A 27,678-nucleotide genomic window follows, 5' to 3' on the forward strand; every position below is an offset into this window, starting at 1 on the left:
GTTAGTGTTCTCAGTTTTTGACACTGAATGGATGATCTGTTTAAAAGTCCAGACAGCGTATATGGATAACACAATTTTTGAATATTAACAGTTGATAACAATTACAACTGTTGTTTATAGGCAACCCAGCTAACTGAGAGACCAGCCTGTGTGAAGAAAGATTACTCCAACTTTATGTCTTCTCTTAACTTGCGCAATCGCTATGCAGGAGAGGTAATTATAGAATTTTTCCTGAACTCATGGAGTTCCCCAAGTGGTCATGTTGCTTTTCTAACTTGTACTTGCTTTCAAATGGAGGATTAAGTAGAATGCAGCTATAATAGCAAAGAGGCATCATCCTGGTCATCTAAACAAGGACTGTAATGAACATTCTCTTTTCTACAAAAATAACAGGAGTACTTGTGGCACCTTAGAGACTAACAAATTTATTAGAGCATAAGCTTTCGTGGGCTACAACCCAATCCGAAGAAGTGGGTTGTAGCCCACGAAAGCTTATGCTCTAATAAATTTGTTAGTCTCTAAGGTGCCACAAGTACTCCTGTTATTTTTGCGGATACAGACTAACACGGCTGCTACTCTGAAACCTGTCATTCTCTTTTCTAGTTTTAGGGCATAATAGACATAGTTCATTGAGGAGATCATTTCACTTCTGGTCTTGTAAAGATTTTTTGATATTTCAATTGCAAATAAAGCCCTCGTTCCTCTTTGGGTATACTCGGTAATGTTAGCAAAATGTAGTATCAAGGCCTGCATTGGATCTCCATGCTGAGCTGTGAATACGCCTAGACTCCAGCATGTACCAAACAGTATAATAAAAAAAAAAAAAAGTCAGCCATGTAGAGATTTTTCTCATCACCATTGACCAAAGAAATATGTTTTACAGGTGGCTGGAATGATTCATTTCTCAAATGCTACAGGTCGGGTATCTGACCTGAATAAACTGATGATCAAGCAGCTAAATGATGCACTAGAACCGGGCCAGCCTGAACTCTACACCCAGGCCATGTTTATGTTGACTGCAATGCTAATAAGTAGCAAAGGTAATAAAACAAATGGAACTTTATTTTCTACTTCTGAGTGCTGATGCTCTTAGCACTAAATTACAATTATAGATGCAATATACACAAACCCAGTGAGTATAAACTGAAGCAGAACAGTGTTCTATCCAGTAAATTTAATTCAGGGGAAACCTCTTGAAGTCACAGCTAGACTTTATTTGTTTGGAGTTGATTGTCACAAATTGTGCAGACCAATTTCCTGCTGACTTGAAAACTATTTCCTATTTTCTCTGTCAAAGAAATCTGTATGAATGTTTGTTTTCAGACTGTGACCCTCAGCTCCTGCATCACTTGTGCTGGGGCCCCCTGCGAATGTTTACTGAACATGGCATGGAAACAGCAATTGCTTGCTGGGAGTGGCTACTTGCTGCTAAGAATGGAATAGAAGTACCGGTAGGGAGCTTCAGTCAATGATTTAGGTTTTTCTTCAAGAAAAAAGAGAGGAGTAAAATCTCATTTAAAATAAATCCGTGCAAAATAGGCATGTTAAATACAACTGTTGATTTCTTGAGTCAAGATTTCCCAGTCTGCTAATGAGTTGATGTTATCATGTGGATAATCTCACTCTCTGGATGTACTGCTGGAGGTGGATTTATTTACACATCGCCTGCTGTACTTTCAGCCAGTTCAGTTGAGAAGCTTTTTCACTTTCAGAATACATGGATGATTAAGCTAGATGTGCTGGCAATTTTCCCTTATATAGCATTAATTACAGACTCTAGATATGTACCTTCAGGCTCATGTCTTATCTGCACACAGAAGTTGCACCAGTTTAACTTAATTAGGTTTTTAAACCAATGTAATTAAACTGTTGCAAACTCCAGTATGAACACTCCTATTTTGGTTTCAAAGTATCTGATTTCAGTTTAAACTGAAATAAGAGTGTCTGTACAACCGTTTTGCACTGATTTAAGAAACGGATACGACTTTTGTACATAGGCCAGACCTGAGTTTTCCTTTCTCTTGCTTTGCCATAACACCTCTTTTGAGGAGTGAAAGGAACTTGGCTAGCAATGCCATTTTGTTTCTGGCATTAATACCCTGAATGACAAGATACGTGTTTTAGAGCTATTATTTTCCTGTAACGGGCGAAACAGTTGTACTTCTTGAAATGTGACTAAATCTAGCAGTAATGGCATGGTAACTCCTCAGTGTAGTGGCAGCCAGTGAAATGCTGAAACCACTGCGTGTCGAAACAGCTACAATGACTGAGAACCAGCACTTTCTCTCAGGTAATTTAGGGAGAAGTTCCCAATATGTGCAGGGAGCTATGCTGCAGTGGAGAAGTAGGCTTAGTCACGGTGATGATTAGCCCCATACCTTTCTAATGAGTTTCAAAGTTTCAGATGTTGTGGGGTGTTCAGATCTAGTGTGCTCCATGCTAATGCAAAGTCCTGCAAACAAGTAAACGCACTCGGAGCAACAAACACTAATCTTTGTTTTCACAGTTCATGCGAGAAATGGCAGGAGCATGGCAAATGACAGTGGAGCAGAAATTTGGCCTGTTTTCCGCTGAGCAGAAAGAAGCAGATCCATTAGCTGCTTCAGAAGAGAGTCAGCCACGGCCTTGCCCTCCAGAGGTCACACCACATTACATCTGGATAGATGCAAGTACCCCCTTTCTGCAATGTTACACTTCGGATAATGATGGGATGGGAGGATGCAGGCAACAGGCACCAAGAATGAGATGCTCTGTGCCTTTGGACCAGTAGCACTGTTCATGGTTGTAGTACTTTTGTGCCTAGTGTGGGGCGACATTTTCATGTTTGCAGAGGTGCATAAGAATGGGAGAAATGCAAGGCGGGTTCTGGTTTTGTTGAGCTACATTTTTCCTTTGGTTTTCGTTTCCTCAGTTTCTGGTGCAGAGATTTGAAATAGCCAAGTACTGCAGTTCTGATCAGGTCGAGATCTTCTCCAGCCTGTTGCAGCGATCCCTGTCTCTGAATATTGGAGGGGCAAAGAGCAGTTTGAACCGACATGTGGCAGCTATTGGACCCCGTTTCAAGTGAGTGATGTTTATTCTCTTAGAAGGAGCATGGGGTAGGAGGACAAAGAGCTAAATGCCGAGTATAGGACTTGTTCTTTATCTCAAAGGATAAAACTTTCTGAAGTGCCTAGAATGATATAGTAGGCTATGTCCCATTTTCAAAAGTGACTCAAGCACGTAGGAGGCTAAGTCCATTAAAAGTCAGTGTGACTTAGCTTCTTAAGTCATTCTAGGCACTTCTGAGTTTTTTTTACCCCAAATACCAGGAGTTTTGCATCAGTCTCTGGTGTAATTCATGCATCACCCCAGAGATCATTTGGCAGAACTATTGTATCCATTTTTCTGGATTACTAGCTTGAAGATTTTCATGTCCCATTGTTTTCCAGCCGTAGTTTCAGGAACAGGTTGATGGTGAAGGAAATGCAGTTTGCCCAGAGTGTCTGAATGAGAGAGATCTGGCTCCCTTGAATCTCTTCAGATAATTCATCCTGCATCAATGCCAGTGAAATATGAAAACGGACCACCACATTCCAATTATGAGAGAATAAAAAGATGACGCAATAAAGCACTGTTTTTGACTAGTGCTGCCTTCGTTCCAACAAAACAAATTGGCAGCCTTTATGTAATATGTATGTCACATGCCTTGGCCATGAAGTGCGCGATACTAGGCAAACATTGCAGGGTAAAAATGTTTCATGATTTTGTTTTCTGCTTTTTTAAAAATAAGGATTTTTCCCCTCTTTTAGTTCAAGTTTGCATTGCTCCGAAGTACTCAACACATAAAGCCAAATTCAGACATTACATATTTAACTATCCCTAGACCTGGTAGAAGCAACTCAACTCTGAAGAGAATTGAGTTGCACCCACATACACCAGATTTCTGTTCAGTCCCTGATATGTAGTTTTATTTTTACTTTGTGTCTTGACATAGTTCATCTTTTGCTTAAAGAAATCCGTTCATGCTTGGCTTGGGCAGTGCCATAGTTATTAGTATGGTCTGACATCCACTCAATGTACAGCAGCAGTCAAAAAAGCAAACAGAATGTTGGGAATCATTAAGAAAGGGATAAATAATAAGACAGAAAATATCATATTGCCTCTATATAAATCCATGATATGCCCACATCTTGAATACAGCATGCAGATTTGGTTGCCCCATCTCAAAAAAGATGTATTGGAATTGAAAAAGGTTCAGAAAAGGGCAACAAAAATAATAGGGGTATGGAATGGCTGCCATATGAGGAGAGATTAATAAGACTGGGACTTTTCAGCTTAGAAAAGAGATGACTAAGGGGCAAGGCCGGCTCCAGCATTTCTGCCGCCCCAAGCAAAAAAAAAAAAAGTCGCGATCTGCGGCGACTATTGGGCGGGGTGGGGGGGGGGGGGAAAGCCGCGATCGGCGGCGGCAGTTCAGCGGCAGGTCCTTCGCTTCTAGAGGGAGTGAGGGACCTGCCGCCCCCAAATTGCCGCAGGTGCCGCCCCTCTCCCTTGGCCGCCCCAAGCACCTGCTTGTTAAGCTGGTGCCTGGAGCCGGCCCTGCTAAGGGGGGATATGAGAGAGGTCTATAAAATCATGATTGGTGTGGAGAAAGTAAATAAGGAAGTGTTTTTTACTCCTCATAACACAAGAACTAGGAGTCACCAAATGAAGTTAATAGGCAGCAGATTTAAAACAAACAAAAGGAAGTATTTTTTCACACAGCACACAGTCAACCTATGGAACTCCTTGCCAGAGGATATTGTGAAGGCCAAGACTATAACAGGATTTTAAAAATAGATAAATTCATGGAGGATAGGTCCATGGAGGCTATTAGCCAGAATGGCCAGAGATGGTGTCCCTAGCCTCTGTTTGCCAGAAGCTGGGAATGGGCAACGGGATGGCTCACTTGATGATTACCTGTTCAGTTCATTCCCTTTGGGGCACCTGGCATTGGCCACTGTTGGAACATAGGGTACTGGGCTAGATGGGCCTTTGGTCTGACCCACTATGGCCGTTCTTATGTTCTTAGCAATTTAGAGTTGTCTTCACATGCTCTGTATATATTGAACTTTAGGTTGCTGACACTCGGGTTGTTTCTGCTGCATGCTGATGTCGTTCCAAATGCAACCATTCGCAATGTCTTGAGAGAGAAGATTTATTCTACTGCCTTTGATTACTTCAGGTACTATTTATTTTCTTTTCACCAATTCCCCAAGAAAAGTGTGATTGTTTGTTTGTTTTTTAAACCTCCAAGAATACTTCAAGAATACTTCACAATAGGAACTGTTTTTATTCTGATATTTGATTTAATTCTTTTCTCTATTTATCTATTATTACAAAAAAGCCGTTTTCCATGTCACCTGTGCTTCTACGCTGTTCATTATGTATACTCAAGAAGTCAAAAAGGAATTAATAGTTTGATGTGCTTTGTACCTTCTTACTAGGGAAAATCCAAATTTCTTTTAATCTATTTGGTTTTGAAGATTACAGACCCTACTGAGATAAATTTTTCAGTGTTTCAAAGGATTTTAGACATGGAATTCCTGTGAAAGCCGTTGAGAGTGTGCGGCTGAAATTTATACTCCGATTTGAAAATGTACCCCTACACAATATGTGGACAAATGTTCCTTTTTAGTGTCTGGCATGGGTGCAATCTAAAGTAATATAAGTGACAGCAGCATATGACAGTGTTAGGATGGTGAGAAGTATGTCAGTTTTTAATTCTACATTATTCATAGACACCAAGAGGCTGCTTTTTCACCCTTCAGAAGTTGATAGGAAGGCTGCACATGCCAGTGCAATAGATTCAAGGTGTAAGGATAAAACACAATGAGACTTAATCTGTGCTCACTCATTGCCCCTGGTCTGAAGAAAAAACATAAAGTTTTTTTTAGAATCTTGCATTATAATCATTTACATATCTATTTTTAAGTTATCCCCCAAAGTTCCCCACACAAGGGGAGAAGAGGCTACGTGAGGATATCAGCATATTGATCAAGTTTTGGACTGCCATGTTCTCTGATAAGAAGTATTTAACAGCCAGCCAGTTGGTGCCTCCTGGTGAGTTCCTGATGTGCAGTCTCAAAAACCCTTTTTGTTTCTTTGATTATTTGGTTCTGTGTGTAAACATTTTGTTTTATTTTAGATAATCAAGACAATCGGAGTAACCTGGATATCACCGTTGGCTCTCGGCAGCAGGCCACACAGGGATGGATAAATACTTACCCGTTGTCCAGTGGCATGTCAACCATCTCCAAAAAATCAGGTCTCTTTCTTCAATTGTCACTAGCTACTCATCTAACCATAGAGTACGCTTCCATTCAATGTCATTTAAGGCCAATATTTGCATTTAACATTTTGGCTCAGGTTTTACTGATGTTACACTGGAGTCAAGTGACTTGACTGTTGTTGCAAAAAGCTGAGGAAAGGTGTGCCTCACTGGGAGCAAAGAGCAAGGTTTTGAAACTAGCAATTTTTTTTCTCCAGACCATTTAGTTGTATAATGCAGATCATGTAAGACCAGAGGCTACGGTAGCTTAAATTCCTGAGAGGAAATTGCTTATTGTTCATCAGTGTGCCAGAGCTCTTGGACAGCAAAGTGGACGTGAGCTTGTCAGGTGCCTGAATGTACGTTTGTACAGTTGCAAGCTGCAGGTTATTATTTTTATAAGTTATTAAAGTGGACGTAATGCTTGTGAAGGTGCCAGATTGATAGCCCTGTAGACTTAAGTACTTGGCATATTCATAGAACAAGAACACTACATGCAGCTGCAGTGCAGGCTTCCTCCCATCACCCTGCCAGTGTACTCAGTCCCATCTTAGGAGCATTCCATGCCATTTCAGTCCTCCTCCTGTCTGCTGAGACAGCCGGTAAGGGACAATTTGAAAGCTGCATTCAATGTATTTGTAGAAAAGCGACTGAATGCATTTTCTCCCTCTTTTCTCAAGGGATGTCTAAGAAGACGAACAGAGGTACCCAGCTACACAAATACTACATGAAACGGAGGACACTGCTGCTCTCGTTGCTGGTAGGTCATCCTTTGTTTCACAAGAGCATGGGTGTGAAATGGATTTCTAACGTTTTGTAGTTGTTGTAGCACAAATAGACTAAACTAGCATTTGAGAAAAACCTGGAATGTTTTATCTACATCCAGAAAGCAATTTGGTTTTGTGTTGTCCTCAGGCTACTGAGATTGAGCGTTTGATCACCTGGTACAACCCACTCTCCTCCCCTGAACTGGAGTTGGATCAAACTGCAGAGAACACAGTGGCAAACTGGAGATCTAAGTACATCACTCTAACTGAGAAACAGTGGAAGGATAATGTGAATTTGGCTTGGAGCATTTCCCCTCATCTTGCTGTGCAACTGCCTACCAGGTGAGATGCAACTCAAAAAAAAGAACCAATATAATTCCCTCTGCTGCACAGTAAATACTCAAGGCAAGCATTCACATTTACCACCTCCTTACCCCTCTTGCATCCCTGCACTGCTGGCTGAGACCATTCGACAATAAGAATTAGTCTACTGAAGATCCTAACCCATTTCAATAGTAATTAGGAGGCTTTAATGGAGCCTGAGTTCAATTCTTTTACCATAAAGCCCAGATGTGATGTTTGAAGACCATTCCAACTAAACCAACTTCACACTGTTTCATCGGCCAGTGGGCACAGAGTTAAAACTGAATTAGAAACCTCTTTGAAAAGCGTGTTCTAGCCTTAAATTGATTTGAGCCTTAAAACAAGTAAGACAACAGAAGTAGCTTGCTTAGCCCCTGAAGGGAAAGGAAGTACTTTGCCTCTTGCAACACAAGCAGAGTTGTGGAGACAGGCTTCCATAGAGTTCCACAGAGAATTCTTCAGCCAGGAAGTTTGTGACTGGCTGAGCCAACTAGTGGTGTGAAAAGAAACACTAGCAAAATGAGGTTAGATGTTTCTGACCAACTTGTAAGTTTTGCCAGCATGTTTGTCCCTTATTGTACATGGATTTTATGTGGGGTATTTCTGTTGTTAAAGCATGTGTGTTCCTGTGTCTAACTGTTCTCTTCACATAAGTAGAAGTGAGAATTGAAGCTCACCTTGACCTACTAACACATACACATTCCTGGTTACACTTAGATTTAAAAACACTGAAGCTATTGGAACCGAAGTGACCCGCCTGGTTCGGTTGGACCCAGGAGCTGTTAGTGATGTACCTGAAGCAATAAAGGTAATTAATTTTAACAGTAATTTATATTATAACAGTGCCCAAATTCTGCTAAGAGCTGCACAGACATACAGAAATACACAGCCCTTACTCTGAAAAACTCACATTGTAATTGTAAATGTGACTCGGTAAGTGAGAGCTGCAGCCATAGATAGGGAAATAGGATGTGCAGATGAGGGTTACACAAACAAAGTTATGTGGTTGCTGAGTTGTGCTCACATCTTGTTACAAAGTATGTTCCCCAAAGTATACGAAACTCCCCACAATACACTAAAACTCATTCATAAGTAATATAGCCAGTGGGCCAGCTATGGGGGAGGGGGGATGATTTGATTAAACAGTTGTATCCCTGTTTTGGTTGACCTGAACTCCAGTTCAATATGTGTAAATTACTGCACCTGGCGATTTTCAACCTGAGACCAGTTAGTGATTAAATGGTACTATGTTTGTGCCTGAAAATTAAATGCCTTTTACTATTTAATACAGCACCTAAAGATGCAGAACATTTAATTTGCAAAAATCGATTCATGCATCACTTTTTTCTCTATTGTAGCAGGATAGGTTATGGTTTTATAATTAGACATTGTGAGCCAAATTTATCCCTGGTGTGTGTTGCACCAGAAATTATTTTGGGCCTGTAAATTCATACTGCTCCTTGTTCTGCTTACAGTACCTGGTTACATGGCACACAATTGATGCAGATGCCCCTGAGCTCAGCCATGTTCTATGCTGGGCACCAACAGATCCACCTACTGGCCTTTCATATTTTTCAAGCATGTACCCACCTCATCCTCTAACAGCTCAGTATGGAGTTAAAGTCCTGCGGTCCTTCCCTCCGGTAAGAGACTATGTTCCAGGAGAGATCTGGAGAGAACCTACTCATGCTCAATTAGGACTTTGGGTTTTTATGCCCACGTGTCTTAATTTCATTTGTGTTAAGAAATTAACAAATTTCTTTTAATTGACTCATTATATTGGGAAGATAAAGTAGATGAAGCTGCATTTGGAAATCAACATTGATTGTCCTATATAATCTTGGTTCAGTTGTTTTGCAGTGTGTTTGCTGTCAGTCATTGTTCTGTGCTGTAGTACTTGGTCTGTTTCTTTAAAGACTGCGTGTGTCTCAAACTGCTCCTATGAGTAAAACTGCTTTCCTTCAGTGAAAGGTGTTCTTTCTGGAACTGTGTAAAGCTGGGGGTTTTGAATACTTGTCAGAATAGTTACAAGGGTCTGTAAAATACTAAGTGTTCATCAGCCCTGTTAATAGCGTTTCTGCCGGGGCTGTGTGGGCAGAGGGAAATGGGCATGCACTTTCAGTTAAATGAAGAATGAAATTCCTGATGCCCATGCGTTTTTAAAAAAACATTTTTCCTTGATACTAGCAAAAAACTAACTGATTTCTGTTTTTTTTTCTTTTTTTAGGATGCCATTTTATTCTACATTCCACAGATTGTGCAAGCCCTTCGCTACGATAAGGTGAGAGCGTATAAATACTGCATGATGCAGACATTTTGTTCAGAGCGTTTTCAAAAGACGTTTTATTAGCTCTGAATTAGAGAAGCAGAATAGCCACAATTTAGGATTAGAATGATGCTGCTTCATATCCAGTATTTATAAGAAAAGTGATGGTCTTTAGAGACAGGTGTGTTTCAGAGGCACCTGTTTACTCTGCATAGCCCATGTATATTAAACTTATAAGTAGCCTTCAATAGATGTGAAGTTCTTTGTATCGCTAACCCATCATAGAATTGGAGGAATCTGCATGAACAAGCTTTCTGTACCCCGGCATGTAGTTGGCAATAGCTGTTACTAACAACAGAGAGGAGCTAGAGTGCAAAGTGATACGTACACAGATGTACTACATAGATACCAGGTCATATCCTGTTCATGTTGGAGCCTTGGGCAAAACTGGCTCTATGGTAGACCCAGGAATTGGCTCCCAGATATGCAAGCATTCCCATCCACCCACAGACTATATTTTGGTCCATGCAATGTCCTTAAACCAGTAGTATAGGTGACCATGTGTAGTTTTTCTCCAAGTTTAGTGCCAGTGGGTCTAGATGTCCTACTGTTGTTGATTGTGCTGTCCATTGCATTAATGCATCATATCAGGAAATCTTGCCCCCTGGAGTCATAAGATTCAAGCCACAGAAAGCACTTTAGAAAGGACTGAGTTGCCCTGAACATGTTAACCCCTTTCTTGAACGAAGGAAGGGAAACAGGCCACAGAGATTGAAGTAACTCTTCCAAAAAAACAGGTCAGTGACAGAGCCGAGAGTAGAATCTAGGCCTCCTGACTCCTCCTAGTGCAGTGCCTTGTCCACCAGATCATGGTGCCACCCTTTATGTTCCTAGAAAAGCACTCGGAGACATCGCCGTTGTCTTCTCTTTCCAGTCTTTAAATAGATTCAGATGTGAAGGTTAGATGGTGCTGATGGGATTAAGTTGTGGCACTAGTCTCTGGGTGACTGTGAATTTGTACTGTCGCAGATGGGCTATGTTAGGGAATACATCCTGTGGGCGGCTGCCAAATCCCAGCTTTTGGCTCACCAGTTTATCTGGAACATGAAAACCAATATCTTCCTGGATGAAGAGGGACACCAGAAAGATCGTGAGTACTGCATGCTTGGGCCTAATCTCTCCTATTCCTTATTTCATGGATTGAATCCCCCCATCTTTTTTTCCTTGGGAGTTATGAATCTTCTGTTTGTGCAGATAAGACCCATTTTGTTGAGGGTTGGGTTTTTTTGAGGAATTCAGTGAAGTAGGTGCATGCGTGCTTGTGTTCGTGATTCAAAGGAAAATCTCCCTTTTCCCCTCTTATTAGTTATGTCTTTCTGGGTAGGTGTCCAAGATTTTACTCAGGCTTGCTTCTTTTGGTTACATATGCAGCTGACATCGGGGAACTGCTGGAGCAGCTAGTAGAAGAGATAACCAGTTCATTATCTGGGCCGGCCAAGGAGTTCTACCAACGGGAATTTGATTTCTTTAATAAAATCACCAATGTTTCAGCCATCATCAAGTAAGTGTGGGAGTTCGGGAGATTGAACTGTTGTATAGCTCCCTATTCTGCAAATAACTGTTGTCCTGAATAGGAAGCTTTGCTTTGGGTGGGATCTGAGACCATGAATTCCCAGAAAGTTTAAAAACGAAAACAACTGGTGTATCAAAAGTTAAATAAATTTTCCCAGCAGCTTATGGATCTGTGCTAGTAAGATACAAAAGCTTGTTTTGCTTTATATTTCTATCGATTAGTATCTGGTCAGACCTGGGTAAACTATAAGTAAGCAGTGACTGTTTTAGTAGCCCCACCATCTGAAATATGTATTGCAGTTTGGGCCATAAAGAAATGGTGATAGATTGAACTTTGGTTTTAAATTAATCTGATTTATCTTTGTTTTGCAAGCAAGCATTGGGAGTTCAGTGTCGGTGGAATGACGTTGAGTAGGAAAGTGCAGCTCGGCAGGAATGAAAATTGTAAAACAACCGATGCTTTTGCGCCAGTAGAACAAATCCCACAGGCCTAGTTAGTGTCACCTGCCTCATTAAAATGGGCATTTGGATAGGTTAGAGGCTTTCTCCTGGAAAGTTAGCAAAGCTTGCTTCACGCAGGAAAAGCAGCACTGAAGTATGTAGGTATGTCGGGTTTTCCATTATTTTCTGCAAATTACAACTTGCTGGAAACGTTTTGTTTTGGATTTAAAGAACCACAGATGTGCTCCAGCAAATGATACACGTTATATTTTACTAAAATCTCCATGAAAATGTCTCTCTTCACAAAGGCATTTCTGTGTGTACTGTAAATAGAAGATTTATCCTGCATATGTAGCAGTGTTCTGTCTTATTCATAAAGTGCTGTTATAATTCGTTGTTTCTGGAGCAGCAGACCAGCTTTAATGGAGATAGATTGTGATGTCTCACACTGGATTTTGTTATCATTTAATGAACATGAAGCTTCTGTACAACAGTAATAATAGAAAGGAAGTGCAGTGAAAGTACATCAAGTAACTTTTTTTAAAGTTTGCCAGAGGATGGCAGTGGCTTAGCACACAAGCTCATAACCTAAGCGTGCGCTTTTGTTAAACACTTTAAAACATTCTCTGACATGGAAAGTAGCTGAAAGTATTGCAGCATATCTTCCCTGTAAAACAAATTGGTTTTACTTTTTAAAATGAAATTTTGCTAATTGTTAATTAACATTAACATTTGTTAATATAGGAAGATCAGGCCAAGTGGTACAGCTGTCGCAGGAGTCACCAGACATTAGGAGACTTTTTTATGTGTGTTGAAAGGTTGGATACATTAGGATGGGCTTAAAGGGGCCATTTCTGTCTTCGCTCCTGAAAGCATTGGTGCCTGAGTGAATGTCCCACTCATTTTTATTGTTTTAAGGTTATGAGTAAATAGCTTAATAGCACTGGCTTTAACCACGTAGGCATTTTGCAGGCATTTCCGTCTTCTACTCCATTCCAGGCACCTCTTAAGCAAAGAGTTCAGATAATGTGATGGATCGTGTGGGGGGTTTGTAAAGGGCACAAATGTGAATGAAGATGTGACCTAGCGTGATTGAATGTCCTAAGTGCTATACTCTGGTCTCCAGAATTGAAAAGCTGGTGCAGTAACCCACTGTACCACCTAACTGTATACCATAAAGAACGCCTTTCAGGTACTTGACTTCTACATCATTGGAAGTGTACAATTGCAGGCCTAATGCCCACAGACATTTGCCATGACTGCATGTGCAAATTGGGAAATGTACATGTTAATTTATAATTAGGTTTCCAGTTATCCAATTTTCACCTGCAGTGGTGGTAAGTGCGTGAACAAATTAGGAATGTAATTACACAGACATTTTGCCTGTCTGTCACTTTGAAAGTGGTCTAACCTAAACCAGAAAAAGGTGCTCTTATTCTGGAATAAATGCCCATAAGGGGAGTTAGAGTGGTTGAACTATAAGGGGTATAATTATACTGGTAAATTTCCCTGTATAGACAAGCCTGAACTTGTTTAATTCAGGCTTTTGATGCTGTTTTGCTGTTTACATGGCTTACAACCTGTCAACACACAAGTTTTGTATCACTTTACTGATCTTGGTTTAGACACCAATATAGATAAAGCACTGCAATCCCCTAGTGCAGATGCAGTTATTCTGGTAAGAAGGTGCTTATGCTGGGTATATCTTATTCTAGTACGTTTATAGAGTAAGCTATGCCAATAAAACACCTTTTTCTCCTTCAAGTGATTGCGCACATATGCCTTCCACTGCAGGTGTATCTACGCCCAGTGCACTTGAGTCAGAGACTTTTGCCAGTAGGTCACAGCCATGATCATCCTTGGCTGAACGGAACTCTGGAGCTTATAAATTAATTGTTTAATCAACCAGAGTTGCTGTTAAGTGTTGCAAAGCACTTGCTTCCCTTTGTGCTGAATGGGAGCCTGGATTGAGAATTCAAGGATCTTGGTTTAGAGCAGTGGTTCTCAAACTTTTGTATTGATGACCCCTTTCACATAGCAAGACTCTGAGTGCGACCCCCCCCCCCATATAAATTAAAAACACTTTTTAATATATTTAATACTATTATAAATGCTGGAGGCAAAGCGGGGTTTGAGGTCGAGGCTGACAGCTCATGACCCCCCATGTAATAACCTCATGACCTCCTGAGGGGTCCCGACCCCCAGTTTGAGAACCCGTGGTTTAGAGTGTATGTATTATTTGGCATACAGGCAAATTTCCTATTTTGTCTGGGCAGCGTCACGTTAATCATGTTACGTTGTTCTATAGAGCTTTTCTATGACTGCCAGGGAAAGGCCATTTATAATTGCACACAGTTTGGTACTGTATAAACTACAAGCACTGAGAAGGGCTGCAGGCCTTTGAGAGGGCTTTGAATCCAAGGATTTCCTGGCCAGTTCTGAAAAGGACTTGGAGCCTGCGCATATGAGAAACTGTTCCTCCTGCGATCATGTATTGTGGGCATGTAGCTCAGCCCTTTAAGGATCTGTTTTATATCTTATGCTTGGAAAACATGCAGTGCATTTGCCACCAGATCGCTAGGGTGCTAGCTTCACCCACCCACACACACTTGGAAAATAAAATTCTACTCCAGGTGGCCTTTCAACTGGGGAGAGAAGGGAAATAGACTACTAAGGCTTGTTGCCAGCTACCATACAGTCTGTGACTACCTTTCCTATCCAGTGTTCTGCACAGAGGTAAGAAAAGAGTTTTTAAAAAGGAAAAGGCTTTAATCAGTATTAGTATAGGAAAAGGTTCAGAATCGATACTGAATTAGTGTGTATAAAGCTGCAGCAGTGCAGTAAGAGATTGTTTCACATTTAAACAAACAAAACAAATGTTTCTTCCTAGAATAACAGACTTCAGTAAGTAAAATAAATTGTCTTTCTTCCCAGGCCATTCCCTAAAGGAGATGAAAGAAAGAAAGCTTGTTTGAGTGCTCTGTCTGAGGTGAAAGTGCAGCCTGGTAAGAAGTGGTCTAATCATATTGTATGTTCCTTTCGCATTTAGCATGAATACTGTACTTTGTAGGAGTGATTCATGGGAATTTCATAACAGTTGGTCTCTTCTCTGCCTCTTTTAATATTTTTGCTGCCTGGGGCTAAGAAGTGACTTGTTCTATTGTTCCTTGTCAAGCTAAGCATGAACATGGTAGCACAAATATTTGTATAGTACCAACAGTGTGCATGGCATGTCGCAATCCAGATATGAAGATCCCTGCCCCAAAGAGCATGAAGGACAGACATGAAGGGAGCAGTGCAATTGAAGAGCGAGATTAAGAAAACCTTTTGCTTTGTGTCATATATTGTTAGTAGATGATGGGCGGGCAGGCTACGCACGTGAAGAAATAAGTTTTCAGGGATGAGAAACATCCATCTAACTGCCCTTCCCTCTCCCTGCCCTCTATCCCTTCTATACATATCCCGGACTTTGAAAGTCTCTACTGCTCCAAGACACTTTTTTCCCCTCTGAATCTCACCTTTAAAACTTTTAGAAGGAAACCTTTCTAGGCCTTGCCCTAACCCATCCTTATTTCTGTACCATGTGTTCATTACAAGGGGCCCTCACCATATCAGTACTTATGAGGGATTTTTGAGGGATAAGTTTTATCTGTCAATTAATGACCAATCTAAAAGTTATCCTGTGTCCTTTACAGACTGCAGGCTACAGCCTATAGACCAGGGGTCGGCAACCTTTCAGAAGTGGTGTGCCGAGTCTTAATTTATTCACTCTAATTTAAGGTTTTGCGTGCCAGTAACACATTTTAACGTTTTTAGAAGGTCTCTTTCTATAAGTCTATATAACTAAACTATTGTATGTAAAGTAAATAAGGTTTTTAAAATGTTTAAGAAGCTTCATTTAAAATTAAATTAAAATGCAGAGCCCCCCGGACCGGTGGCCAGAGCCCGGGCAGCGTGAGTGCCACTGAAAATCAGCTCGCGTGCCGCCTTCGGCACACGTGCCATAGTTTGCCTATCCCTGCTATAGACTATCCTATGGTGGTAGACAGTAACATATCCATTTCTTACTTCAATTTAGATTTTAAAATTACATGAATCAATGTATTATCAAACTTCTAGAACTTTACTCTGTCACGGTAGCTGGTGAATTCACTTCATGTCTATCAAGTTCTCTTCTCCCCTTTTGTAGGCTGTTACTTGCCCAGCAATCCTGAAGCAATTGTTTTGGATATTGACTACAAGTCCGGAACTCCTATGCAGAGGTAATTTGCAGTGTTGTTGTAGCCTTGTTGGTCCCAAGATATGAAAGAGACAAGGTACGTGAGGGAATATCTTTTATTGGACCAACCTTTTTTGCTGGTGGAGGGTACAAGCTTTCAAGCTACACAGAGCTGCTCTTCTGGTCTGGGAAAGGAAGCAGTGTGTCAGAGGAGTAGCTCATGCTTGTACCTACCACCAACAGAAGTTGTCCAATAAAAGATACTACCTCACCTACCTTGTCTCTTTCCTGTGCAGAGGCAACATCATGTTGTTTTGTCCCTCAGATAATCTTAGTTACAATATTTAGGTCTTTTCTAGGACATTTTGTTGGTTGGATACATCAAACTCAGCTTCCTTATGTGTGTGTTTGTACTTTCAGTGCTGCAAAAGCACCATACTTGGCCAAGTTCAAGGTTAAATGGTGTGGAGTCAGTGAACTTGAAAAAGAAGGTCAGTAATATAGTTCTTAACCATTTGTACTACTAGTTAACAGTCAGTGACTCATTGGAATTTCATGCTTTTGGTGGATGGTATCATTCCAGTAAAATTGGGTTCAAATTTGAACATAAGGCACGATAATTCAACTGAATTCTGTAAATTGTGAGGGGAAAATAAGCTTGTTGCTTGAGTTTCAAGAGGCAAACCAGATCTTGTGAAAACAGGGCAGATATTTGTGTACTAAAGAAATTTTGCCAATGACTTTAAGTCCAGCATGTAAATTAAGTGTCTTTGGGTAGTTTAGAAAACAAGGAAACTCAGGTTAATGCGGCTGTGCAATCCTTTTTTAAATCAGAAATTTCAGAAGGATTTTTAGCTCCTGGGCTTGACTTGTACATGCACTTTTCAGGCGGACCATGAGGGCTATTTTGGAATATAATTTGTATATATAAATTCCACCTGTACTGCAGGAAACATAACGTCTTCAGGAATTCGGTGTTACTCAGTACAATTCACCCTGCAATGCAGAAAATCTCCTGTAGACAAGTGAAGTGTTAAGTTTCCAGTACTGTCATTCATTGTGATTCAAGGCTGCTAATTAAGTTCCATGTTCAGGTTTTGCTTTGTGCTCTATTTGCAGGTCTGCGTTGTCGCTCTGACTCCATAGACGAAAGTGGAGAAGAAGGGGTTGACAGTAAGAAAATCTGTTGGCAGGCAGCTATCTTTAAAGTGGGCGATGACTGCAGACAGGTAAAAAGCTTCTATAGTAATCGAAAATTGATTGACAGCAGTTGTGTCTTAAAAGGGAGTAAGAATCACACTTGAGTACGCTTCTCCGTGGGGCTCTTAGAGTCAATGTTTAGCTTATTACAGAGACAGAGTGAAGAGGGAGAACTATATTACCCCATCTTGGAAAAATGGTGGAAAGAAAATCTCATCCATTCAAGACACAGCTTTACCCAGTGCCAAAAATGCTTGTTTAAGCCTCACGCTCCAAACAGCAAACTTTATTTAAAAGTGTAGCTAATGGTAGTGCAGCAGTGGCTTCCAAAGTGATGTGTGCTATGTATTCAAACCTGTTTCTTTTTAACTGAGAGGGGGAATATTGGCTACTGTGTTGGAGTTACTCCTACTCCTGTTCTCAAGGAATGCCAGGGATTTTAATATCCATCCGAGGCAAGCAGATAAGTCTTCAGTGTTAACACCTTATCTGAATGACATCTGTGTACATTGACTTCCTGCTCACCCAAACTGCATTTTCCTCCCTTGCTTTTTTCCTCTACAGATACAGTGAGTGCAGCACTAAGTACACATCTGCTAACTTTCTGTGGAGTGTTTGTTTGCTCTGTTGTTCTTCAGACCACTTTCATAACCAGTTGGATCTTGTTGCATGATCTCTCTAATGTTTATGCCTCCTTTTGTTGTTAAACAGGACATGTTAGCTTTACAAATCATTGATCTCTTCAAGAATATATTTCAGCTGGTAGGCCTGGACCTGTTTGTGTTCCCCTATAGAGTGGTGGCCACAGCCCCAGGGGTAAGTGGACGATTAACTATTCCGAACAGAATTAAGCACTGTTAAAAGGAGCATCTCTCTTTCAGCCCATATTCCTCTAGAGCAGGGAATTTTTATCCCCAGATCACCTTCCCCTAAGCTTCTGACTGGGCTCTTGGTGACTGAGACACTCCTACCCCCTCTCCCTTGAGAATATGTTGTGTGAGCAGCAGAAAGCGCCAGAGAGAAGTACCTCTGGGAAGCAGTCATGAATCTCCTCGTCAGTTGGTTATAGGAAAGGTGGAAAGTTCGGGACATTCTTTTTTATGAATAAATGGGAAATGTATATTCAGTGTTCTATAAATTTTTACCCATGTGTCCCATGGGATCTGTATAGCTGCCATCAGCCATGAGAAATGTATGTTGGGAACGTGCTTTGCAGTCTTGTTTGTCTTCCCCTTCAGTGTGGTGTTATTGAATGCATTCCTGACTGCACCTCCCGTGACCAGCTGGGCCGGCAGACAGACTTCGGAATGTATGATTACTTTACAAGGCAATATGGAGACGAGTCAACCCTTGCTTTCCAAAAGGTAACATACCAACTGGCCAGACATAGCAAAATATTGACTCGAGAAGCATTCTGGCTATAAGAAATACCATGACACTATACTGTATAATTATTACCATAATACTGTACATGGTGTCAGATGCAGATAATCCACTTCTCAACTGTGAGCAGGCTATGCACAGAAGCTGTTGCAGAACTGGAGAATGTCATTCATTTAAAATAGTGTAACCATAAATGGAAGAAATTCTTTATCGGATTATATCTGCTCTTGGGATGGTGTAGCACATTAGCTCTCCTCTTCTGAATTTGTTCTAATTTCTCATTTATGCAGGCTCGATATAATTTCATCCGCAGTATGGCTGCCTATAGCCTCCTGCTGTTTCTGCTCCAGATTAAAGACAGACACAATGGCAACATCATGCTGGACAAAAAGGGGCACATCATTCATATTGGTCAGTTGTGTCCCCTTGGCCCTCTGTATGTCTCTGCCTTTTCATTCTGCTGCAAGATATTGTTTAAAAAAAGAATTCTCCTCCTTTGAAGTCATTCTCTGTTCAGTGATTTCATGATTATCAAAAGGATGGGAAGATTTCCTGATGTCTGAAAGAAGTGTGCATTTCTGTACAGTATGTGTGATTGTCTGCTGCTTTGTAATGCAGACTTGCAAATTTCTACCAGCCTTAAGCAAGTACTTATTTGGTTTTTAAATTTTAGATATGCTAGTGAAGTATCATTTGATTTCTTTCATCACTGTATGGGTGATTTTTAGATTTTGTGCTTTAGCTGGTAAGTTTACATAACCAAGGCTGTGTAACCTCTGCACAGAATTTGCGTTTATGGAACTCCACTAATGTGTCAATGAGAAGCTTACTTATGTACTGAGTTGTGAAACACCTCACATTAAGTTTTATCTTTACTTTTGTATTCATGCACTCCAAGTTCATCTGCAAACACACTTCAGAGGAGGGCAATAGGAGTGCGTACAACATGTAGTCATAATGTGAGGTCTTGGGCCCACCTCTGTTATCCCTTTCAGCTGTTACCCCCACTTTTAGGAGAGCCAGATTGGAACAGCTCCATGACTGGTATCCTCATGGGCAGAGAAACCATGGATTTTTGTGCCATACTTTGGGGACAGTACCAGGAAGGATAAAGAGTATTTCTGGGAGAGGTGGGATACTGAGGGGAATTTTGCACTAATTAGATATTCTGGGAGATCTTGAAGGTAGCCCTTAGAGGTGTACATTACATAGTCTAGCCTGGAGTTGACACAGGGATGGAAGTGATTTGAGGTCTGCATGGGAGAGGAATGGTCACAGTCTCTGGTCAAATATGGCTAATGAAAGGGACACTAACTGTCACCATGAGCTAGGCTGTTGTCACATAAGGCTTGAAACCACAGAGAAATTCCAGCCTGTACAGAAGACTGACGGCCCTTCTTTAGGGGGTGAACCAAGATAGGCTGACTCCGTTTACGCTCAAGTTTCCACATGGATTCCTGGTTCTCTTTGGATGTAATTAAGCATTTAGTTTCTACAGCGATCAGTGCCCTATTAACCTATATAATACATTCACTGGTTTATTATATGTGTTTGTGTGTGTGCAGATTTTGGTTTCATGTTTGAAAGTTCACCTGGTGGAAATCTGGGCTGGGAACCAGACATCAAGCTGACGGATGAGATGGTGATGATAATGGGAGGAAAAATGGAGGCCACCCCTTTCAAGTGGTTCATGGAGATGTGTGTCAGGGGGTACCTAGCAGTCAGGTGAGAAGGCTTTGCATCTCTCCTCATTTGCTCACAGCCAGGAGTGCTTCCACATCTAATTCAGTGGATAAGCAGCAATTAGCTTTCTTTACTGCTTAGTGCATTTGAATCTCATGCTTATCTGAAAGCCAGGTCCTGTGCAGATGGAATCATTGCTCCCCAAAACAGTGATAATCTTCCCTTAGATAATAGACATGACTCCAGAATCTGAGACCTTGCTTTGAACTACGAAGAACTGTGAAAACTCTGCCCTTGCCGTAAGGAAACAGCCTGTATTCAGCAGATAATGGATATGATCTAAAAGCTGGGAAGGGAAGAGTACTCTGTCATGGGCCTGAGCCTATCCCAACATGCATTCCTCTTCTCTAACAATGCCAGAGTGTGTGGCAAGGTGGCTTCTTACAAAGTTTGCATTGACTTCTCATTCTGATTGAGCTTCCTGGTTTCTTGTTCATTTCATACTTGTACGTCACATGGGGGAATTCCTGCCATGCTGAGCTTTCAGTGTAGCCCTTTCCTTGCTGCGCGGTACTTAGTGTGTATGGTGTTAATAATCTGGGGTGTGGAGAAATCTTTTGAATTCCTTTGGAACCTCTGCCATCAGCGCTAATAGGACAACCACATTTAACTCCAGCTGATGTGATGTTTATCGGGTGGGCCATAGAAGGTGGGGCCAGAACTTCCATTGTAAAAAGCACGTAACATTTTGGTGAGCCCAGTTGTCCAGCTTGCAGCCAGCCAGTCCCAATGAAGATTTCTTAAATCTTTACTTTGGTGCTAGCACCAGTCCAGCACCATCTAACTTGAGCAAGGGAGGCAGTATTACCTACTGAATAGGGCATGGGGCACTGGCGGTTAAGAGAACTAGATTCTGTTCCCCCTTCTGCTGCTATCTCAGGGCTTGTCTGTACTTACAGCTAAATCAGCACTGCTGCGATCGATGCAGCAGTGTCGATTTAATGGGTCTGGTGAAGACAAGCTACATCGATGGCAGAGCACTATCCCATCGATGTCTGTACTCGCCTTCCACTTCTTGGGGAGGTGAAGTCGGCGGGAGAGTGTCTCCTAAGTTACGTTGACTTCAGTTATGTAACGTAGGTAACTGAAGTAGCATAACTTAGGTTGACTTACAGCTTTAGTGTAGACCAGCCCTCACTGTGAATCTTTTGGGTAAATCATTAAAGGTATATTTTCAGACAGGTTGAGGGCCGCCCTTATGAAAATTTACCCTTTAATCTCTCTCTGTCAGATTTTTTCTGTCTAAAATGTGGCTGATATTTCCCACCTTTTGTAGAACGCGTTTGAGATGCTTCCGTGGGAAGCCCTCTGTGGATATGTCTTCGATGTTGAGTTTACTCAGGGGATTGGCACCTGGTTAGCCTACCCCAGGTCTGAGCAGCTGCACTGCAAAGCCCTTGCCCAGTTACTGTGTCCTCACGGGCACTGCACTCACTCGTGCGTTGCTAGGATTTCTGACGGCATATCCTGTTGTTTTCTGTGCTGCACTAAGTGGAGCCAATTCTTATTCATTGAATTGTGAGAACTTGTCTGCCTTCTAGGCACATTAGAGGAATTGGGGGAAGCAACTGGAGGATCATCAGCACTTGAGTGATTTAACCTGTGTCCTAATTGAAAAGTGGGAAGATTACCAGCCAAAGTGAAAGCCAACCTGAGCATTAGTCTGTAGTCCCAGGGGAGCCAGCTAGCCTGGTTTGAAAGCACAACCCCACTTGGGTGAGAGTGTTTCATTTGTGGACAGGAGAAGGGTTAGGGGCAAGACCCAAGTAAAATAGCCCAAGTTAACTGTGCAGTGAAGATGTACTCTAGAAGTGCTAACTATTATTGATGCTAACTTAAAAAATCAAAACTTCCTCAGTTAGTAGCCCAACCTGTGTCCGTCTGGGAGCACTCGTCATGTCAGCAGAGTTCAATGTGTTAATTTTGGCAGGCCTGGGAAGGGTCTTAAATTGAGGCAAAAATATCATCTGAATGTTGGGAGTATTCACATAGTGGATGGTGGGTAGGATTGCCAACCCTCCAGGATTGTCCTGGAGTCTCCAGGAATTAAAGATTAATCTTTTAATTAAAGATTGTCATATGATGAAACCTCCAGGAATACGTCCAACCAAAATTGGCAAACCTAATGGTGGGGGGTAAGTAATGGAGGGCTACATAGAGGCATTAGGAAATAGTACCATGCTAATGGGTTTCCCATGCTATTGGCTTAAGAGCAGTGTGCTGTTGGATCCAGCTGATTACATTTTTACTATTGCCGAAAGAATGTTACTTTACCCAAATACTGTTTAGTACCATTCTCCCCGAGGTTGTTATCCATCTCACACCATTCTGCTTATCTGGCTGCCAAACATAGGGGAGCGAAATTGCCTTTGTCGCAGTAATTTAATTAGGGTGACAGACTGTGAACAGCAGTACAGCTCCATCAGCAAACATAAAAGGATTAAACTGTGTAGATTTAATTACAGTAAAAGGTGTGATCCAGTTCCCAGCTGAATTCCTCAGCGTATGCTCTGTACCCAGCAAAGGCAGGAAAAGTTTGAGAACTCTAATTGTTTTTTGCTGTGTGTCTCTCTCTAGACCCTACATGGATGCTGTGGTCTCTCTGGTTACCTTGATGTTGGATACAGGGCTCCCCTGTTTCCGAGGGCAGACAATCAAGTTGTTGAAGTAAGTCATGCAGATATCCGTTAACCCTTTCATTATTTTTTCACCATAGGAGCATTGCCTCTACTGTTTGTCTTAACATAGCTGCAGGTGTAGTTTTACCCTAGCCAAGTATGGCCTAATAAATGTTTTGAAGGAGAACTTGATTGTTTTATAGCATCTCTCATGCAATAGGGATTTCAAAGCACTGTGCACAAACTGAGTTAAATTCAACTAGTGCTGTGATTGTGTGGGTAAATAGAGTAGCTTTTAACTGCTCAGCATAGGCGCCGACTCCGTGGGTACTCCGGGGCTGGAGCACCCATGGGAAAAAAAATAGTGAGAGCTCAGCACCCATTGGTGGCCCTGCTGATCAGCACCTCCCCCACCCCCACCGCAGTTCTTCCTGCCTGCTGGCGGACCCCAGCAATTAGCTACTCCCCTCCCCTCTAGCACCTCCCGCCTGCTGGTGATCAGCTGTTTAGATGTGTGCAGGAGGCCGGGGGGGGGGTTGGGGAAGGGGCAGGAAGAGGCAGAGTGAGAGTGGGACGTGCTCGGGGGAGGGGCCGGGAAGAGGCAGGGGTGGGTCCTTGGGGGAAGGTGTGGAGTGGCGGTGGGACCTGGGGTGGAGCCGGGGTTGAGCGCCCCTGGGGAAATTAGAAAGTCCACGCTTCCACTGTTCAGCATTAGCAAACACATAACCATAGAGGAGAGAGCCTGTTTGAAGAAGGGGGATGTTGTCCAGAATCTAAGATGATCCCCTGCACTCTTCTCAAATGTCGTTGAGATCTTTAACGTTCACCAGGACAGGCACCAAGGATCTAAATGTGTTATTCTTGCAGTACAGCACTCCCCTAATACTGCATTACAACATCAGTAGTTTGGTGTACGTCCAGCTCCTAGCGTGGCACTTAAATCAAACCCACAACCTTCTGACTCTAGCGTTAGCTCTGCAGTCACCATTTCCTACAGACATTCATTCATTCATTCCATATGGTGGGGAGGAGACCGTCTGAGCCCCAACTTACGCTGTCTCCAAAGTATAGATGTTTGAAGGGCAGGAGCTGCAAGAGAAAAGGAGCTTGGTTAGGTCTCTCCTCTTCCTAGAGTTCTCGCTGGAAATCCAGCCACAGTTTTACAGTATTGATCTCTTCTCTTATGAGTACCAACACTTACGTGATTCTTCGAGTGTCCGTGTCTGTGGAATACACTGGGTGCTAATAATTACTACAGGAGAAAAGCTGTACAGAACTAATACCCAACTGTTTGTTTTTTTTTCCCCACTGTAAGAACCAGAGGAGCACAGCTAATGTGTGCTTTTTCCCCCCCATACAGGCATAGGTTCAGCCCCAACATGACGGAGCGGGAGGCAGCAAACTTCATCATTAAGATCATTCAGAGCTGCTTCCTCAGTAACAGGTCTGGCATCTTCTGTCTGTCTTCTCCCGGTCTCTTCCCTAGACTGGACACTAGTTGGTTAGCCTCTGAGGGGGTTAAAGATTTTGTTGAACTACTGAACCATAGGGGGCATAAAGCTCGGTAGTTGTTGACCTCATGGTAATGCAAGATAGCGGCCCTAGCTTGTGACCATACTGTACCTTACCATATATTCCCTATTGTGAGAGTAGAGTAGTGCTAAGCTGAGGCTGGTCCGCAGCAGTTTTTGTTGGCTGGTCTAAAGAACATGGGATTTTCTGTGCCATAGCAGACAATGGCCTAATCAAGTTCAGCAATTTGCCTCCAGTAGTGACTTATGCCTGATGGCTTCACAAGGCAGCCAAGCACCCCAGCCCTAATATTGCACCTAGCTAATTGTGCCATGCTGTTTGAGGGTTGGGAATCCTTTCTGATTTATGCAGGGATAACGTTCCCAAAGAATGGTATTGGCTGGCAACAGGGATCTCTTGCCTACTTTTCTGAATGAAGAGAGATTGTGACCTTTGTGCTCATTGCCTTTTAGAAAGCTGGGAGTATATATGCAGAGGAAGCAGCATGTACAGCCGACTGGACTGAGCATGAGGCTTAGAGCCAGGAATGCTGGGATTTAAAATAATTTTTGCAACCAATTTGCTGTGTTGCCTTGCCCAGTCACTTCATCTCTGTAAAACGGAGAGTAGTACCTGCTGTCGGTATAGCAATTTGAAGATGTAAAGCACTATGTAAGTGCTACATTATTATTTGTGGAGAAAAGTATAACCTACCCTTTTCTGTGATAACCGTTCCTGTCTTTCCAATCAAACTTCTCTTCATACCTGTGTATCACACTGATGCATTAGTCATCCGACTACTCGACATGACGTTGCATAATGCACAATGGTTCAAAAAGAGAACAGCACCTTGGGGAGCAAAGACAACAGTTTGGCAGCTTGGCTCGCCCAAGCCAGTCTGGGAGGGATATGGTATTTAGTGTACTGAATAGAATAAAGCACCGCATTGGCTTCACAATAAACCCCAAAAAACCTTGTTAACTCGTTACCCAGTGGTAACTGTGTTCATGCCCCCGGTACATAAATAGTTTTACGCTATTCTATGAAAGATTTAAAGAGAAAATGAAATTAAATGCAAAACATATATTTTAAATATTAGGTTTAGCTCCTATTGTAAAAGCTGACGTTGGCTGCCTCAACTCCTACTATGGCATAAGATACAAGATCATGTCAGATTCATCTGTGTCACAAACCTCAAAGTAATATTTAGGTTTGCTTGTTAATATTTCCGCTATTGCTACTCTGATTACTTCTATTTCCATTGTTGTTCCTGTTCTATTTTAGGTTACTTGGATTTTTATGTGACCCTGCCCCTGTGCAGTACTCTGAATACTACTTAAGTGAATTATGTATTTCTTTCCCCTAAATAGAAGAGTTGAGTCTATCTAAGCTGCCTAAGGTGCCTCTTGCAAGTCTAAGCACTGAAAGTTTGTTTGCTGCTATTGCATAAAATAGTAAAACAACTGCAACTTTGTCCCTTTTTTCTTGCCTTAGTAAAGTGCAAAGAAGTTATTCTCTTTGGTCTCGCAATGGTGGAAGGCTAGTCAGAGCCATGCTTAGCCAGTCCAGTTAGTGAGGATGTAACTCTTACTATGTTATAAGTCAGTCTCTCCTTTTGATGTTGCTGCACCAGTCCTTGTGTCAGTGACAAAGCATCTCTCAGGTTAGCCTTGTAGTCACTAACATGCTCAACTGTAATGTAGTACTGTAGCATAGTTTCCACTTAATGGGATTCAGCTCAGGATTAAGAAGTAGAGAGGGAAGTAGTATGATTTTTTTTTTTTTTTTAAACAAAGGACCTGCTGATTTAATCATGAAATTATTGAATGATTTCTCTATGTACTCTCAACTGACTGGCGTCAGTGCCAAATGAGCTCTGCTAGTCTAAACTGGAGCAGACTGTTATGCGTTACTCATCATGACGCTGCTTTCACAGTGCCTTCGATGTGGAGGTCTAAGTTTAATTAGAGGTTATCATCCATGTATCGTGCATTTCTTTGGGATTTCATTTTTGCAGTTGATCTGCTGATGCATTTCTATAGCCTCTCATTCACCCATGATTCTTCTATTGTTTTGTAGGAGTAGGACATATGACATGATCCAGTACTACCAGAATGATATTCCATACTGAGAGACGAGGAGAATTAGTCTGGGGAAAATGATGCTCGTCACATCCCAATGCCTTTTCTCCAGACTAGTAATAGGAACTGTTCAATCACGCTTCACTGTCTCCAGTCTCTCGTGTGCATGTACACATTTTACTGGACCCTGCAACAATCAACAAATCCAATTAGTTCCTCTCTCTACTGGGGATGTATATTTTTTTCTGTGGTTTTCTTGGAGTTGGCTGCAATCATAAATGAACATCCCCCTCTGGTTATGAATGTGTAAATCCTCAGACGTAAAACTCGGAAGTATGGGAGTTTTTGTGCAATGCAAAGATTTTATAGTGAGTTTAAAAACCCTTAACACTCCACCCAGTAGAATCTCCTGAAAGTGAAGGGTTTGAAGTTCTCTTTGGAGCAATGAAGAAGTGTTGATTTGCTCTAATTATACTGTAGAAAAGTAATGATAATCGTCCAAGGTGGTGATGTCTCTGCATCTGTGTTAAGACTTTGCACTGTCTATGGTCCCTGCTACATGGTCAGTATTTCATATGTACATGAAGAATGTATTTTTTTTCCCTTTTGTGTGTTTTAAAAAAAATAAAACTCTACTGAAGATATATTTAATCTATAAAATGTAATAAAGATCTTAGACTTAATTGTGCCTGTATTACAAATCCTTTGAAATCTACTTCTCTTTCACCCAAGGGTTGTAAGCTGCTTGGGTTTGGTCCAGCACATCATTCTGCAAGTTCACGCAGTGACTACTGTTCATGTTCATTGTGGGGTTTTTTCCCCACTTACCTACAAGAGGAGTCTCAACCCTTCTTCAGCCTTGGGCATATTCACTTTTAAATGGTAGATTATTATTTCTATAAAGGTATTTTCTGTGGAGGGTTCTCGCACCTGGATTCAGCTCCCTAACATGACGTAAGCAGAGCTCCCAATATGCTTAAGGATTTTTGGTCCTCGAGGGCAGCAGTAGTATGTGTCATGAACCAGGACATAAGAACGACTATACTGGGTCAGACCAAAGGTCCATCTAGCCCAGTATCCTGTCTGCCGACAGTGGCCAATGCCAGGTGCTTCAGAGGGAATGAACAGAACAGGTAATCATCAAATGATCCATCAAGGATATGGGCGGTCAGGCTTAGTAGTCAGAGAAGAGGCAGTCAGGCCAGGAACAATGCTGAAGGT

The 27,678-nt window shown here is 41.8% G+C and overlaps 1 protein-coding gene across 1 annotated transcript in view; it reads left to right on the plus strand.

Annotated features, from left to right (window-relative positions):
• The window catches only part of PI4KA (phosphatidylinositol 4-kinase alpha), a 91,028-nt gene extending 63,896 nt beyond the window's left edge, over nucleotides 1-27,132 (plus strand). The window contains exons 30-55 of the mRNA XM_065417907.1: nucleotides 121-213; nucleotides 884-1,040; nucleotides 1,324-1,451; nucleotides 2,507-2,665; nucleotides 2,912-3,063; nucleotides 5,099-5,206; nucleotides 5,957-6,084; nucleotides 6,170-6,289; nucleotides 6,973-7,052; nucleotides 7,208-7,401; nucleotides 8,140-8,230; nucleotides 8,898-9,065; nucleotides 9,650-9,703; nucleotides 10,718-10,838; nucleotides 11,120-11,249; nucleotides 14,636-14,706; nucleotides 15,891-15,963; nucleotides 16,341-16,411; nucleotides 17,040-17,149; nucleotides 17,832-17,936; nucleotides 18,359-18,484; nucleotides 18,794-18,914; nucleotides 20,069-20,228; nucleotides 22,824-22,913; nucleotides 24,225-24,308; nucleotides 26,456-27,132. Of these exons, the coding sequence (XP_065273979.1) occupies nucleotides 121-213; nucleotides 884-1,040; nucleotides 1,324-1,451; nucleotides 2,507-2,665; nucleotides 2,912-3,063; nucleotides 5,099-5,206; nucleotides 5,957-6,084; nucleotides 6,170-6,289; nucleotides 6,973-7,052; nucleotides 7,208-7,401; nucleotides 8,140-8,230; nucleotides 8,898-9,065; nucleotides 9,650-9,703; nucleotides 10,718-10,838; nucleotides 11,120-11,249; nucleotides 14,636-14,706; nucleotides 15,891-15,963; nucleotides 16,341-16,411; nucleotides 17,040-17,149; nucleotides 17,832-17,936; nucleotides 18,359-18,484; nucleotides 18,794-18,914; nucleotides 20,069-20,228; nucleotides 22,824-22,913; nucleotides 24,225-24,308; nucleotides 26,456-26,507 (2,946 nt within the window). The 3' untranslated portion in view covers nucleotides 26,508-27,132. The remainder of the gene's footprint in view (nucleotides 1-120; nucleotides 214-883; nucleotides 1,041-1,323; nucleotides 1,452-2,506; nucleotides 2,666-2,911; nucleotides 3,064-5,098; nucleotides 5,207-5,956; nucleotides 6,085-6,169; nucleotides 6,290-6,972; nucleotides 7,053-7,207; nucleotides 7,402-8,139; nucleotides 8,231-8,897; nucleotides 9,066-9,649; nucleotides 9,704-10,717; nucleotides 10,839-11,119; nucleotides 11,250-14,635; nucleotides 14,707-15,890; nucleotides 15,964-16,340; nucleotides 16,412-17,039; nucleotides 17,150-17,831; nucleotides 17,937-18,358; nucleotides 18,485-18,793; nucleotides 18,915-20,068; nucleotides 20,229-22,823; nucleotides 22,914-24,224; nucleotides 24,309-26,455) is intronic.
• The last annotated feature ends 546 nt before the right edge of the window (nucleotides 27,133-27,678 follow it).

This window comes from Emys orbicularis, chromosome 16 (genome assembly GCF_028017835.1).
Source record: "Emys orbicularis isolate rEmyOrb1 chromosome 16, rEmyOrb1.hap1, whole genome shotgun sequence".
In the NCBI taxonomy this organism is placed as follows: Eukaryota; Metazoa; Chordata; order Testudines; family Emydidae; genus Emys; species Emys orbicularis.